General features: G+C 47.3%; 1 protein-coding gene across 2 annotated transcripts in view; it reads left to right on the forward strand.

The window, feature by feature from the left end:
- tarbp1 (TAR (HIV-1) RNA binding protein 1) overlaps positions 1-13,786 on the forward strand; it is a 37,002-nt gene that overhangs the window by 5,169 nt on the left and 18,047 nt on the right. For both annotated transcript variants that reach the window (XR_010464810.1, XM_065023051.1), the window contains exons 8-21: positions 815-911; positions 1,057-1,146; positions 2,506-2,662; positions 3,122-3,448; positions 3,711-3,808; positions 4,880-5,032; positions 5,258-5,487; positions 8,109-8,334; positions 8,668-8,856; positions 9,801-10,006; positions 10,161-10,232; positions 12,757-12,877; positions 13,211-13,321; positions 13,455-13,604. Coding sequence is in view for 1 of the 2 variants with exons in the window: in XM_065023051.1 (XP_064879123.1) it covers positions 815-911; positions 1,057-1,146; positions 2,506-2,662; positions 3,122-3,448; positions 3,711-3,808; positions 4,880-5,032; positions 5,258-5,487; positions 8,109-8,334; positions 8,668-8,856; positions 9,801-10,006; positions 10,161-10,232; positions 12,757-12,877; positions 13,211-13,321; positions 13,455-13,604 (2,227 nt within the window). In the remaining variant the exon portion in view is untranslated. The remainder of the gene's footprint in view (positions 1-814; positions 912-1,056; positions 1,147-2,505; positions 2,663-3,121; positions 3,449-3,710; positions 3,809-4,879; positions 5,033-5,257; positions 5,488-8,108; positions 8,335-8,667; positions 8,857-9,800; positions 10,007-10,160; positions 10,233-12,756; positions 12,878-13,210; positions 13,322-13,454; positions 13,605-13,786) is intronic.

Raw genomic sequence — 13,786 nt, forward strand, 5'->3', positions numbered from 1 at the left:
TGCCCTCTCTCAGGTAGCCTGTCCCATCTTCCTTCCTGCCCTCTCTCAGACCCTGTCCCATCTTTCTCCCTGTCCTCTCTCAGGTAGCCTGTCCTACCTTCCTCCCTGCCCTCTCTCAGGTAGCCTGTCCCATCTTCCTTCCTGCCCTCTCTCAGGCCCTGTCCCACCTTCCTCCCTGCCCTCTCTCAGGCCCTGTCCCACCTTCCTCCCTGCCCTCTCCTGGGCCCTGTCCCACCTTCCTCCCTGCTCTCTCCTGGGCCCTGTCCCACCTTCCTCCCTGCCCTCTCCTGGGCCCTGTCCCACCTTCCTCCCTGCCCTCTCCTGGGCCCTGTCCCACCTTCCTCCCTGCCCTCTCCTGGGCCCTGCCCTCTCCTGGGCCCTGTCCCACCTTCCTGCCCTCTCCTGGGCCCTGTCCCATCTTCCTCCCTGCCCTCTCCTGGGCCCTGTCCCATCTTCCTCCCTGCCCTCTCCTGGGCCCTGTCCCATCTTCCTCCCTGCCCTCTCCTGGGCCCTGTCCCACCTTCCTCCTTGCCCTCTCCTGGGCCCTGTCCCATCTTCCTCCCTGCCCTCTCCTGGGCCCTGTCCCATCTTCCTCCCTGCCCTCTCCTGGGCCCTGGCTGCCTGCATAGGGAATAGGGTACCATTCCAGATGCAGACATTGTCTCTAAGACTGTCACTTGACATAAGGTTAATTATTTCTTGGTGTGTAAGTGTGGATTCTATGACTCTCCGTTGAACAGACTGTTCAAGTCGATGGCTTGGGGCAATCTGTGTCTGGGAAACTGTCCCTAATGATTTCTGTGTTGTATCTCAGGGAGGTGCTCCGCTGCACAATGATCACCCACCAGGTGCTACTGAGAGGAGCTGCCCAGTGTTTCCTGCTGAACAGTGCCCTCTCCCTGACAGATGTGGTAAGACACGATGATGTGTTTGAGGCTGTGATGACATTTTGCACCCAAATAGAGTGTTGAAGAAGAGATTATAGCTGTCAGCGTACAAATGACAACATCTGTTTAGCAACTGCCATTTTGATTGTCTTTGTTCCATCTTTTGCAGACCTTAGTGACATTGGATGATGTGTTTAGTTTGCTGGTGCATTTCAGAGCAGACGAGTCTCTACGTAGAGGAACACCGCTCTGGAATCAGGTACTGTGTGGGGGTGGAATGAGGAAGAGCTCTGTCCTCTGGAATCAGATACTGTGTGGGGGTGGAATGAGGTACTGTGTGGGGGTGGAATGATGAAGAGCTCTGTCCTCTGGAATCAGGTACTGTGTGGGGGTGGAATGAGGAAGAGCTCTGTTCTCTGGAATCAGGTACTGTGTGGGGGTGGAATGAGGAAGAGCTCTGTTCTCTGGAATCAGGTACTGTGTGGGGGTGGAATGAGGAAGAGCTCTGTCCTGTGTGGGGGTGGAATGAGGAAGAGCTGGAATCAGGTACTGTGTGGGGGTGGAATGAGGAAGAGCTCTGTCCTCTGGAATCAGGTACTGTGTGGGGGTGGAATGAGGAAGAGCTCTGTCCTCTGGAATCAGGTACTGTGTGGGGGTGGAATGAGGAAGAGCTCTGTCCTCTGGAATCAGGTACTGTGTGGGGGTGGAATCAGGTACTGTGTGGGGGTGGAATGAGGAAGAGCTCTGTTCTCTGGAATCAGGTACTGTGTGGGGGTGGAATGAGGAAGAGCTCTGTTCTCTGGAATCAGGTACTGTGTGGGGGTGGAATGAGGAAGAGCTCTGTTCTCTGGAATCAGGTACTGTGTGGGGGTGGAATGAGGAAGAGCTCTGTTCTCTGGAATCAGGTACTGTGTGGGGGTGGAATGAGGAAGAGCTCTGTTCTCTGGAATCAGGTACTGTGTGGGGGTGGAATGAGGAAGAGCTCTGTTCTCTGGAATCAGGTACTGTGTGGGGGTGGAATGAGGAAGAGCTCTGTTCTCTGGAATCAGGTACTGTGTGGGGGTGGAATGAGGAAGAGCTCTGTTCTCTGGAATCAGGTACTGTGTGGGGTGGAATGAGGAAGAGCTCTGTCCTCTGGAATCAGGTACTGTGTGGGGGTGGAATGAGGAAGAGCTCTGTCCTCTGGAATCAGGTACTGTGTGGGGTGGAATGAGGAAGAGCTCTGTTCTCTGGAATCAGGTACTGTGTGGGGGTGGAATGAGGAAGAGCTCTCTGTCAGGTACTGGAATCAGGTACTGTGGTACTGTGTGGGGGTGGAATGAGGAAGAGCTCTGTCCTCTGGAATCAGGAATGTGGGGGTGGAATGTGTGGGGGGGGTGGAATGAGGAAGAGCTCTGTTCTCTGGAATCAGGTACTGTGTGGGGGTGGAATGAGGAAGAGCTCTGTCCTCTGGAATCAGGTACTGTGTGGGGGTGGAATGAGGAAGAGCTCTGTTCTCTGGAATCAGGTAATGTGTGGGGGTCGAATGAGGGAAGAGCTCTGATCTTTTCAAACAGTTTTTAAAATATTTATTGTATTTCCATCAGTTGTCCTTTGTGTTTCTGTGTCTCCTCACTAGCTGTGTGACTGGCTGGCTGACAGTGAAGGCAGCTTCAGGCCCTGTGTCAGAGAATCAGCAGATGGTACCAGTACCAGTACTTCTCCAGAGAGAGAGACTGTGAGAGGCTACGTCCAACACCAGATGGAGCTCTTCCTCAGAGTCCCGGCTAGCACAGGTGAGTCCCGGCTAGCACAGGTGAGTCCCGGCTGGCACAGGTGAGTCCCGGCTAGCACAGGTGAGTCCCGGCTAGCACAGGTGAGTCCCGGCTGGCACAGGTGAGTCCCGGCTGGCACAGGTGAGTCCCGGCTAGCACAGGTGAGTCCCGGCTAGCACAGGTGAGTCCCGGCTGGCACAGGTGAGTCCCTGCTGGCACAGGTGAGTCCCTGCTGGCACAGGTGAGTCCCTGCTGGCACAGGTGAGTCCCTGCTGGCACAGGTGAGTCCCTGCTGGCACAGGTGAGTCCCGGCTGGCACAGGTGAGTCCCGGCTGGCACCAGTGAATCAGTTTTTCCAATTCTGAGTATTATCCGATCAAGAATATCAACAGGTACAGATACGAGTATGTGTAGATGGACTCACCTCTAGTATACAGAATAGATGACTGTACTGATTAACTTTGTTGTGCCGTCCAACAGACCAGACAGACAGTGTCCCAGACCCAGGAGAGGCGGAGCTGCTAGCCAAGGCCATCCTACTGTGTGTTGACATAGAGGGGAGGACTCAGAGGTCTGGAGGAGAGCAGACTACTGGTGTCAGCGGTGGGATGGACTCGCTCTTACGCCCCCTACTGGACACACTGAGCAGGCTCCACACTAATGTCTACCTGCCGCTACGCAAGACTGACAAGAGCCTGCAGCTGCTGCTACGACTACTGCAGCTCACACCAGCCAGACACACCCCTGCTGCAGTACTGCAGCTCACACCAGCCAGACAAACCCCTGCTGCAGTAGAGAAAGAACAAGGTATCTACTGCACTCTACTGTATTCTAATGTACTGTACTGTGTTCTACTCTACTGTGCTCTACTGTGCTGTGTTCTACTGTACTCTACTGTACCCTTCTCGACTCAACTCTTCTCAACTTGACTCAAGTAGTGATACATAGCAGTGATTCAAATGGATTCTTAGTAATGATCCACATTGATTCATAACACTGGAAACATGCAAAATAAGATGTCATTCATTGTTTAAAAATAATATGTTTTTTTGTCTTCTGTCTCATACAGAAGACAGTGTGACGGTCTCCATGGAAACGCTGGTTCTGGGCGTGGTGGAGCCCATTCAGGAGTTTATCCTCCGAAGACTGAGTGGAGAACTACAGGAGGTGAACACACACTCTCGCTCTCTCACTCACTCACTCACTCACTCACTCACTCACTCACTCACTGTCAAGATAATTATGTTCTCAGTGTTCATAAACCCAATTGAATTGATTACTCAGCCTGGTACCCAGAATTTGTAGGAAACTGGTTGGAATGAATCAGACGGAGGCCCAGCTACAATGGTCAGGAATGTTTATTTATGAGAGCTCTGCCTATGATTTCCGGTACATTGGTCTATATACCTCACATTTTGTCATAAATGTCCCTCCTCCTCTCAGATACAATGGCAACATAGTTCACAAGTCTTCTTCTACTCATAAATAGTCTGCCACCTGTTAAACAATCGACTACAAGCCCAAGGTCTCTCCCCTCCCTGGGTAGGGACAGAATGTCCTGTAAGGAACACAGTATTCCATCTACTACAAGCCCCAGGTCTCTCCCCTCCCTGGGTGGGGACAGAATGTCCTGTAAGGAACACAGTATTCCATCTACTACAAGCCCCAGGTCTCTCCCCTCCCTGGGTGGGGACAGGATGTCCTGTAAGGAACACAGTATTCCAGCCTCTCTGACGATAGCTCCATTTTGTTTCTCACTTACACCCTGCTTACATACTAAAAAGGAACAGAAAGTCCTTGTTCTAATTTTTGACTAAAACTACACACATTAGATTTAGTTTTATGATTCTAATAAGTGTCATACAGTGACAGGGTAGTAATTCTGTTAGTTATAGTTCTATGTTAAATGTATACATCATTTAGTCATTATTCATAAAATCAATAACACTCACTCACTCACTCACTGTCACTCACTCACTGTCACTCACTCACTCACTGTCACTCACTCTCGTTTTCACTCACTCACTCACTCACTCACTCACTCACTTACTCACTCACTCACTTACTCACTGTCACTCTCTCTCGCTTTCTGTCACTCGCTCTCACTGTCACTGTCACTCAGTCACTCACTCTCTCTCTCACTCACTCACTGTCACTCACTCAATCTCACATCCTACAACATTGATCATGTACCTGCATTTCTCCTCCGCCTGTGTTTTGTTTGTCTGTCCTCTCCAGCTATGTGATGTAGAGCGTGCTGAGCTCTACCTGTCAGTGCTGAAGGAGGTGGTGCTGATGTACAGTGTGTTAGAGTGGAACCACTCCAAGGTACAGGAGGCCTATTTCCCCAGACTCCTCAGATACGTCCTGAGGACCCTAGAAGCTGACCAGGTACAGTATTCCAGGATCGACCTCCCCTCTCTCAGGCTGCTCTCCTTCGCTAGTCACTTCATACATCATTGGATTCATGTGTCAATTTGAATAATGGGATATTTTCTTTAGCAGTTAGACTCTGATTTCAAAAAGACTAGTTGAACTGCTATTTGTCATGTCATGTTTATATTCACCATGGTTTTCACTATAAAACTGGAAGGGACTTGTGTGTGTTTCTCTTAGATCCCCTCTGTGGCGGGTCAGGTGTCCAGGGCGGTTGCCATGGCGTCGTTGGCCATGACTTGTGAGGTTGCAGCGTTGGGAGTGTTCAACCTCCAATCAGAGACCACGATTCTACTGGTCCATCTGTCTAGCTACTTCTACTCCCCTGCTCCACCCCCAGCCCCTCCTCTCTCTCTGGTCAACTTCAACCAGACCCTGCTGAAACCTCCAACTGCAGCTCAGTCAGCAGGGTCAGTACAGAACACGTTGTGTAGTATATTGTTGAAATGCAGATGTACTGTATCATCAGGACAAGGTGTTGTATAGTAAACCACTAGTATAAACACTATATGACCCTCGTTTCTCTGCAAGTCAATGTACTGTATCATCAGGACAAGGTGTTGTATAGTAAACCACTAGTATAAACACTATATGACCCTCGTTTCTCTGCCAGTCAATGTACTGTATCATCAGGACAAGGTGTTGTATAGTAAACCACTAGTATAAACACTATATGACCCTCGTTTCTCTGCCAGTCAATGTACTGTATCATCAGGACAAGGTGTTGTATAGTAAACCACTAGTATAAACACTATATGACCCTCGTTTCTCTGCCAGTCAATGTACTGTATCATCAGGACAAGGTGTTGTATAGTAAACCACTAGTATAAACACTATATGACCCTCGTTTCTCTGCCAGTCAATGTACTGTATCATCAGGACAAGGTGTTGTATAGTAAACCACTAGTATAAACACTATATGACCCTCGTTTCTCTGCCAGTCAATGTACTGTATCATCAGGACAAGGTGTTGTATAGTAAACCACTAGTATAAACACTATATGACCCTCGTTTCTCAATGTACTGTATCATCAGGACAAGGTGCCAGTCAATGTACTGTATCATCAGGACAAGGTGTTGTATAGTAAACCACTAGTATAAACACTATATGACCCTCGTTTCTCTGCCAGTCAATGTACTGTATCATCAGGACAAGGTGTTGTATAGTAAACCACTAGTATAAACACTATATGACCCTCGTTTCTCTGCCAGTCACGGCTCTAAATTGTGACTGTTTTGGTCACATGCTTTTCAATAATTTGCTGTTCAACCTGGAATTTACATGTGGGAGAAAACCCAGAGGTTACAGGTCAAATGGAGATTGTGTCAAGGATATGCACATCTACATACAGTGAGCTGCTAATGTATTGGGACAGTGACACATTTGTTGTTGTTTTGTCTCTGTACTACAGCACTTTGGATTGATACAATGACCATGAGGTTAAAGTTCAGACTGACAGCTTTAATTTGAGGGTATTGTCCTCCATATAGGGTGAACCGTATAGAAATGAAAGGTACATAGTCCCCCCTTTTAATGGGACCAAAAGTATCAGGTCAAATCAACTTATGTGTATTAAAGTAGTCAAGTTTAGTATTTGGTCCCATATTCCCAGCACACAATGACTACATCAAGCCAGTATTTGGTCCCATATTCCCAGCACACAATGACTACATCAAGCCAGTATTTGGTCCCATATTCCCAGCACACAATGACTACATCAAGCCAGTATTTGGTCCCATATTCCCAGCACACAATGACTACATCAAGCCAGTATTTGGTCCCATATTCCCAGCACACAATGACTACATCAAGCCAGTATTTGGTCCCATATTCCCAGCACACAATGACTACATCAAGCCAGTATTTGGTCCCATATTCCCAGCACACAATGACTACATCAAGCCAGTATTTGCTGTTTGTTTTGGTTGTGTTGCAGATTATTTGGTGTCCAATAGAAATTCATAGATTTTATTAGGATCTCTTTTAGCCCAAGGGCTAGTCTTCCAAGAGTCCTTAAGAAATGTTAAACATAGAAAAGTAAAAACACAACATCCACATTCCTGTTACCTATACATATTACACCACCCAGCCTAACCCTCCTCCACCCACATACCTCTTGTTTTTTAAAACGTTTGAAATGAATTAGCAGACACTCTTTTCCAAAGGGACTTACAGCAGTGAGTACATACCTTTTCATATGTTTTATTATTTTCATACTGATCCCCGTGGGAATAGAACCCACAACCCTGGTGTTCCAAATGCTATGCTTTACAACTGAGCCACAGGACCTATAACTCACGTGCACATATGAATTTAAATACAACAGAACATATTACAATAAACCTCTTAGACCCACTCTAGTCGTTTTAAGACATCTTAACACAACTATTTGGCAAGTTAGTTTTTTTTTCTCCTTTCCCTAAAACTAAAAGCTATTTTGCACAGCTCTAATTTTGATAATCAGAGGTCCCTGGTAGATGTGTTGTCTGGGAGATTGTAGTAATCAGAGGTCCCTGGTAGATGTGTTGTCTGGGAGATAGTAGTAATCAGAGGTCCCTGGTAGATGTGTTGTCTGGGAGATAGTAGTAATCAGAGGTCCCTGGTAGATGTGTTGTCTGGGAGATAGTAGTAATCAGAGGTCCCTGGTAGATGTGTTGTCTGGGAGATAGTAGTAATCAGAGGTCCCTGGTAGATGTGTTGTCTGGGAGATAGTAGTAATCAGAGGTCCCTGGTAGATGTGTTGTCTGGGAGATTGTAGTAATCAGAGGTCCCTGGTAGATGTGTTGTCTGGGAGATTGTAGTAATCAGAGGTCCCTGGTAGATGTGTTGTCTGGGAGATTGTAGTAATCAGAGGTCCCTGGTAGATGTGTTGTCTGGGAGATTGTAGTAATCAGAGGTCCCTGGTAGATGTGTTGTCTGGGAGATAGTAGTAATCAGAGGTCCCTAGTAGATGTGTTGTCTGGGAGATAGTAGTAATCAGTGGGCCTTGCCAATATCTCTGAAATATTAAGAGTTTGTCATCTGTCACAGTGTTTCAGAGCAGGGTCCTCTCCTCAAGGACTGGGGCCGTATGGCAGCTCATTTCATCCGGGACCAGTGGACGTGCCTGGGATACGGGAGGAGAGCAGGACCACCCGGGCCCCTGGAGCTCCCCAGGGCGTCAGGGTCCCTCCAGGCTGCTATAGAGGCTCTGTCTCTGCTACCCAGTGGCCTGGTACTGCCTGTACTGGACTTCATGGCCTCCATGTTGCCACAGGTGAGTCTTAGCATTGACTACAGCTGATATTGTCATGTCCACTACCTGGCTGAGACATTCTATCTCACCCAGCTCTCTACAGGCTTGTCCACACCAATAACCATGTTTAAAGGAATAGTTCACCCAAATTACAAAACAACATGTTTCCTTACCTTGTAAGCAGTCTATGGGGAAAGACAGTTAAATCCAAGCCTTGGTTTTGTTTAACAGCTGATTTAGACTGCAACAGTGTTTCAGTGGTCATGTGGCCAAGTCATTTATGTCCTGCTTTATATGGCTTCTGATAAGGCAATATGAAATAGTGAACCTGTGTTTCTCCCCTCCCCCCACCAGGTGGCGCTGTCTGAGGAGGCCCTGTGTGTAGAGGCTGTGACTGTCTCCTGGAAGCTGGTGCTGGGACTGAGCAGTAACCCTCATGACTTCTGGCCCACCCTGCAGGGCTTTGTGACCATGGCCTTTCACCACAGCCTGCTGGAATTAACAGAGGAGCAGACACCTGGGCTCACTGTTACTCTACAACAGGTAACTAGAGGGAGGCATGGGGTATCAACACCTGGGCTCACTGTTACTCTACAACAGGTAACTAGAGGGAGGCATGGGGTATCAACACCTGGGTTCACTGTTACTCTACAACAGGTAACTAGAGGGAGGCATGGGGTATCAACACCTGGGTTCACTGTTACTCTACAACAGGTAACTAGAGGGAGGCATGGGGTATCAACACCTGGGTTCACTGTTACTCTACAACAGGCAACTAGAGGGAGGCATGGGGTATCAACACCTGGGTTCACTGTTACTGGTAACTAGAGGGAGGCATGGGGTACTGGGCTCACTGTTACTCTACAACAGGTAACTAGAGGGGCATGGGGTATCAACACCTGGGTCACTGTTACTCTACAACAGGTAACTAGAGGGAGGCATGGGGTATCAACACCTGGGTTCACTGTGTACTCTACAACAGGTACTCTACAACAGGTAACTAGAGGGAGGCATGGGGTATCAACACCTGGGTTCACTGTTACTCTACAACAGGTAACTAGAGGGAGGCATGGGGTATCAACACCTGGGTTCACTGTTACTCTACAACAGGTAACTAGAGGGAGGCATGGGGTATCAACACCTGGGTTCAAATGGTGTTTAAAATCTTTCAATTACTTTGAGCTGTTTTCTGAGCTCACAGATGGACAGACTATTCTATTGGTTCCATTTCGCCAGGCTAGCTCAATCAAGAGCAGCTAAAGTATTTTAAAGAAAATACATCCTAATTGAACCCAGGTCTGTATGGACAGATCTATGTTGTGGCAGGCAACGTGCTACATATTCACTACTTGAAGAAATGTGGCTTGGCAATTAGTTTCAAGTGTTTAACAGAATATGTTGTGGTTATTATGAGTATTTAAACACAGTGTTGATGTGGACACAACTGATGTGTAATTAATCCACTACTGACTCCTCTCAATCTCTAGATAGCCGTTGAGTTGATGGAACTCTCCCAGGCCAAGACCGGTGTATTCAACGTTCTGATCCAACACTGCTGCCACACCTGGCTGCCCTCTGACCCAGGAAGTGAAGGCCAGAGCCAATCAGATGCCATGTTCTCCAGTGCCCTTCTGCACCTTGACATCCTGGCTGAGGCATGTGTGTATGGACCTGTGTTCAGGAGGGACCAGAGGTGGGTGTGGAGTGTGAGAGAATGTGAGTGAGAGAATGAGAATGTGAGATACAATGTGAGAGGTGTGAGAGAGAGACAGAGAATGTGAGAGAGTGTGTTATTGGAGTGGTTGTTGTGGACTGAGGGTCTGGATAATGGATTGTCTTCTCCATAGGCTGATCCAGGAGGTTCAGGTCTATGTGGAGAGGCTTGGAGAGGAGTGTGCTGCTAACACTGCAGTCCCCAGGTCAGCTGCTGAACTCACTTCATCTACTGTACAATACTGTAGTCTACTCTACTGTTCTGTCGTCTACTGTTCTGTAGTCTACTGTACTGTTCTGTAGTCTACTGTTCTGCTGTCTACTCTACTGTTCTGCTGTCTACTCTACTGTTCTGTCGTCTACTCTACTGTTCTGTCATCTACTCTACTGTTCTGTCGTCTACTTTTCTGTCGTCTACTGTTCTGTTGTCTACTCTACTGTTCTGTCTACTGTTCTGTAGTCTACTGTTCTGTCTACTCTACTGTTCTGTAGTCTACGGTTCTGTCTACTCTACTGTTCTGTCATCTACTTTACTGTTCTGTCGTCGACTGTACTGTTCTGTCGTCTACTGTACTGTGCTGTCGTCTACTCTACTGTACTGTGCTGTCGTCTACTGTACTGTTCTGTCGTCTACTGTTCTGTCGTCTACTGTACTGTTCTGTAGTCTACTGTTCTGTCGTCTACTCTACTGTTCTGTCGTCTACTCTACTGTTCTGTCGTCTACTCTAATGTTCTGCGTCTACTCTAGTGTTCTGTCGTCTACTGTTCTGTTGTCTACTGTTCTGTCGTCTACGCTACTGTTCTGTCGTCTACTCTACTGTTCTGTCGTCTACTCTACTGTTCTGTCGTCTACTCTACTGTTCTGTCGTCTACTCTAATGTTCTGCGTCTACTGTACTGTTCTGTCGTCTACTGTACTGTTCTGTCGTCTACTGTACTGTTCTGTCGTCTACTCTAATGTTCTGTCATCTACTGTTCTGTCGTCTACGCTACTGTTCTGTCGTCTACTCTACTGTTCTGTCGTCTACTGTACTGTTCTGTCGTCTACTCTACTGTTCTGTCTACTCTAATGTTCTGCGTCTACTCTAATGTTCTGCGTCTACTCTACTGTTCTGTCGTCTACTGTTCTGTCGTCTACGCTACTGTTCTGTCGTCTACTCTACTGTTCTGTAGTCTACACCACTGTTCTGTCGTCTACTCTACTGTTCTGTCGTCTACTCTACTGTTCTGTCGTCTACTCTACTGTTCTGTCGTCTACTGTTCTGTCGTCTACTCTACTGTTCTGTCGTCTACGCTACTGTTCTGTCGTCTACGCTACTGTTCTGTCGTCTACTCTACTGTTCTGTCGTCTACTGTTCTGTCGTCTACTCTACTGTTCTGTCGTCTACTCTACTGTTCTGTCGTCTACTGTTCTGTAGTCTACTCTACTGTTCTGTCGTCTACTCTACTGTTCTGTCGTCTACTCTACTGTTCTGCGTCTACTGTTCTGTTCTGTCGTCTACTCTACTGTTCTGCGTCTACGCTACTGTTCTGCGTCTACTCTACTGTTCTGTCGTCTACTGTTCTGTCGTCTACTGTTCTGTCGTCTACTGTTCTGTCGTCTACGCTACTGTTCTGTCGTCTACGCTACTGTTCTGTCGTCTACTCTACGCTACTGTTCTGTCGTCTACTCTACGCTACTGTTCTGTCGTCTACGCTACTGTTCTGTAGTCTACTGTTCTGTCGTCTACTCTACTGTTCTGTAGTCTACTCTACTGTTCTGTAGTCTACTGTTCTGTCGTCTACTCTACTGTTCTGTAGTCTACTCTACTGTTCTGTAGTCTACTGTTCTGTCGTCTACTCTACTGTTCTGTCGTCTACTCTACTGTTCTGTAGTCTACTTTACTGTTCTGCAGTCTACTGTACTGTTATGTAGTCTACTCTCTACTCTACTCTACATTTTATCTCAGTTGGTAGAGCATGGGGCTTGCGATGCCAGGATAGTGGGTTTGATTCCCGGGACCACCCATACATAAAATGTATGCACCCATGACTGTACGTTGCTTTGGATAAATGTGTCTGTTAAATAGTATATATTAGTATTATTTATTACTGTAGTGGGACTGGAACCTATAACCTAACCCCTCACTGTAGTGGGATTGGTTCTCTGCTCACTGTAGTGGGACTGGAACGTATAACCTGACCCCTCACTGTAGTGGGACTGGAACCTATAACCTAACCCCTCACTGTAGTGGGATTGGAACATATCACCTGACACCTCACTGTAGTGGGATTTAAACATTCACCTTTGCCCTCACTGTAGTGGGACTGTGACCTATAACCTAGCCCCTCACTGTAGTGGGACTGGAACATATTACCTGACCCTCACTGTAGTGGGATTGGAACATATCACCTGACCCCTCACTGTAGTGGGACTGGAACGTATAACCTGACCCCTCACTGTAGTGGGACTGGAACATATTATCTGACCCCTCACTGTAGTGGGATTGGAACATATCACCTGACCCCTCACTGTAGTGGGACTGGAACATATAACCTGACCCCTCACTGTAGTGGGACTGGAACATATTATCTGACCCCTCACTGTAGTGTATTCAGGCTATAAAAACATGGAGTCGACCACATCACTGACAATAGTGGACCTTCTTTGTACTATAGTCAACAGTGAATGTAGTCCCTATTTCTCTGCAGAGATACATTTATCTCTGAGCTTTCTCTTTCTCTCTGGCAGTGATAACCGGGATGACCAGTTCCCACGTGTGTGTGTCGTGGCGTTCCTCAGCCGCCTCCAGCCCTCCAATCAGCTGCATGAGAGACTGATGGAAGAACTGGTTCTCTGCTTGCTGAAAAAGGTAAGACCAGGGCTCTTCCTCAATTAGTCTTTCCTCACGTCCTCTCTCCTTACCTCCTTCTCAAAATACATTAGAGGAGAACATCCTAGGTTCCTCCTCCCAGATCTTATCCTCCAATTCCTTTTGAGGAGGAGGTGACCAGAGAGGATCGTAGGAATCAAGGAAAGACTGACACAGCTGGATGTCTACTCATTCAGTGTGTGTGTTCATAGCATCACACACATTAAACCAGTTCATACTGCAGTAATATATTAAAGACCACTGTCCATCTCCCTTAGCTCCAACACAGTAGTTATTAGTTAATGTGTAGTTTTAAGTCTTTTTCTCTTTCAGGATGAGGCCATATCGAAGTCAAAACAGCGTTACTATAGCAACTCCCTGCAGCATCGTGTCAAGAACAGGGTGTGGCAGACACTACTGATGCTGCTGCCCAAACTGAGAGGGGTGAGACACATACACACACATACACACACACATACACACACACACATACATACACACACATACATACACACATACATACATACAAACACACCTGAATGAAACCTCTATTAACCCTGTGTTTGTGTTCATCCAGGAGTTTGTAGGTACTGTTCTGGGTCGTGTGTTTGAGGCAGGTTTCGTCAGTAACCAGGCCTCAGTCAAGTACCTGATAGAGTGGAAGATGGTTCTAATCCTAGTCCAGTATCCTGAACACATAGACCGACTCTGGGCCTGCTTCAGTGTGGTGAGTGGCAGATGGTTTTAATCTTAGTCCAGTACCCTGAATACAGACTGACTCTGGGCCTGCTTCAGGGTGGTGAGTGCTTACCCTTTTCGGCTGTGTATGTGACCACTGCAGGAATTGAACCCTCAACCTTGGTTTTGCTAGTGCCATGCTCTTACCCACTGTGCCACATAATACCACAA

This window comes from Oncorhynchus nerka, linkage group LG10 (assembly GCF_034236695.1).
Source record: "Oncorhynchus nerka isolate Pitt River linkage group LG10, Oner_Uvic_2.0, whole genome shotgun sequence".
NCBI classification, from domain to species: Eukaryota; Metazoa; Chordata; class Actinopteri; order Salmoniformes; family Salmonidae; genus Oncorhynchus; species Oncorhynchus nerka.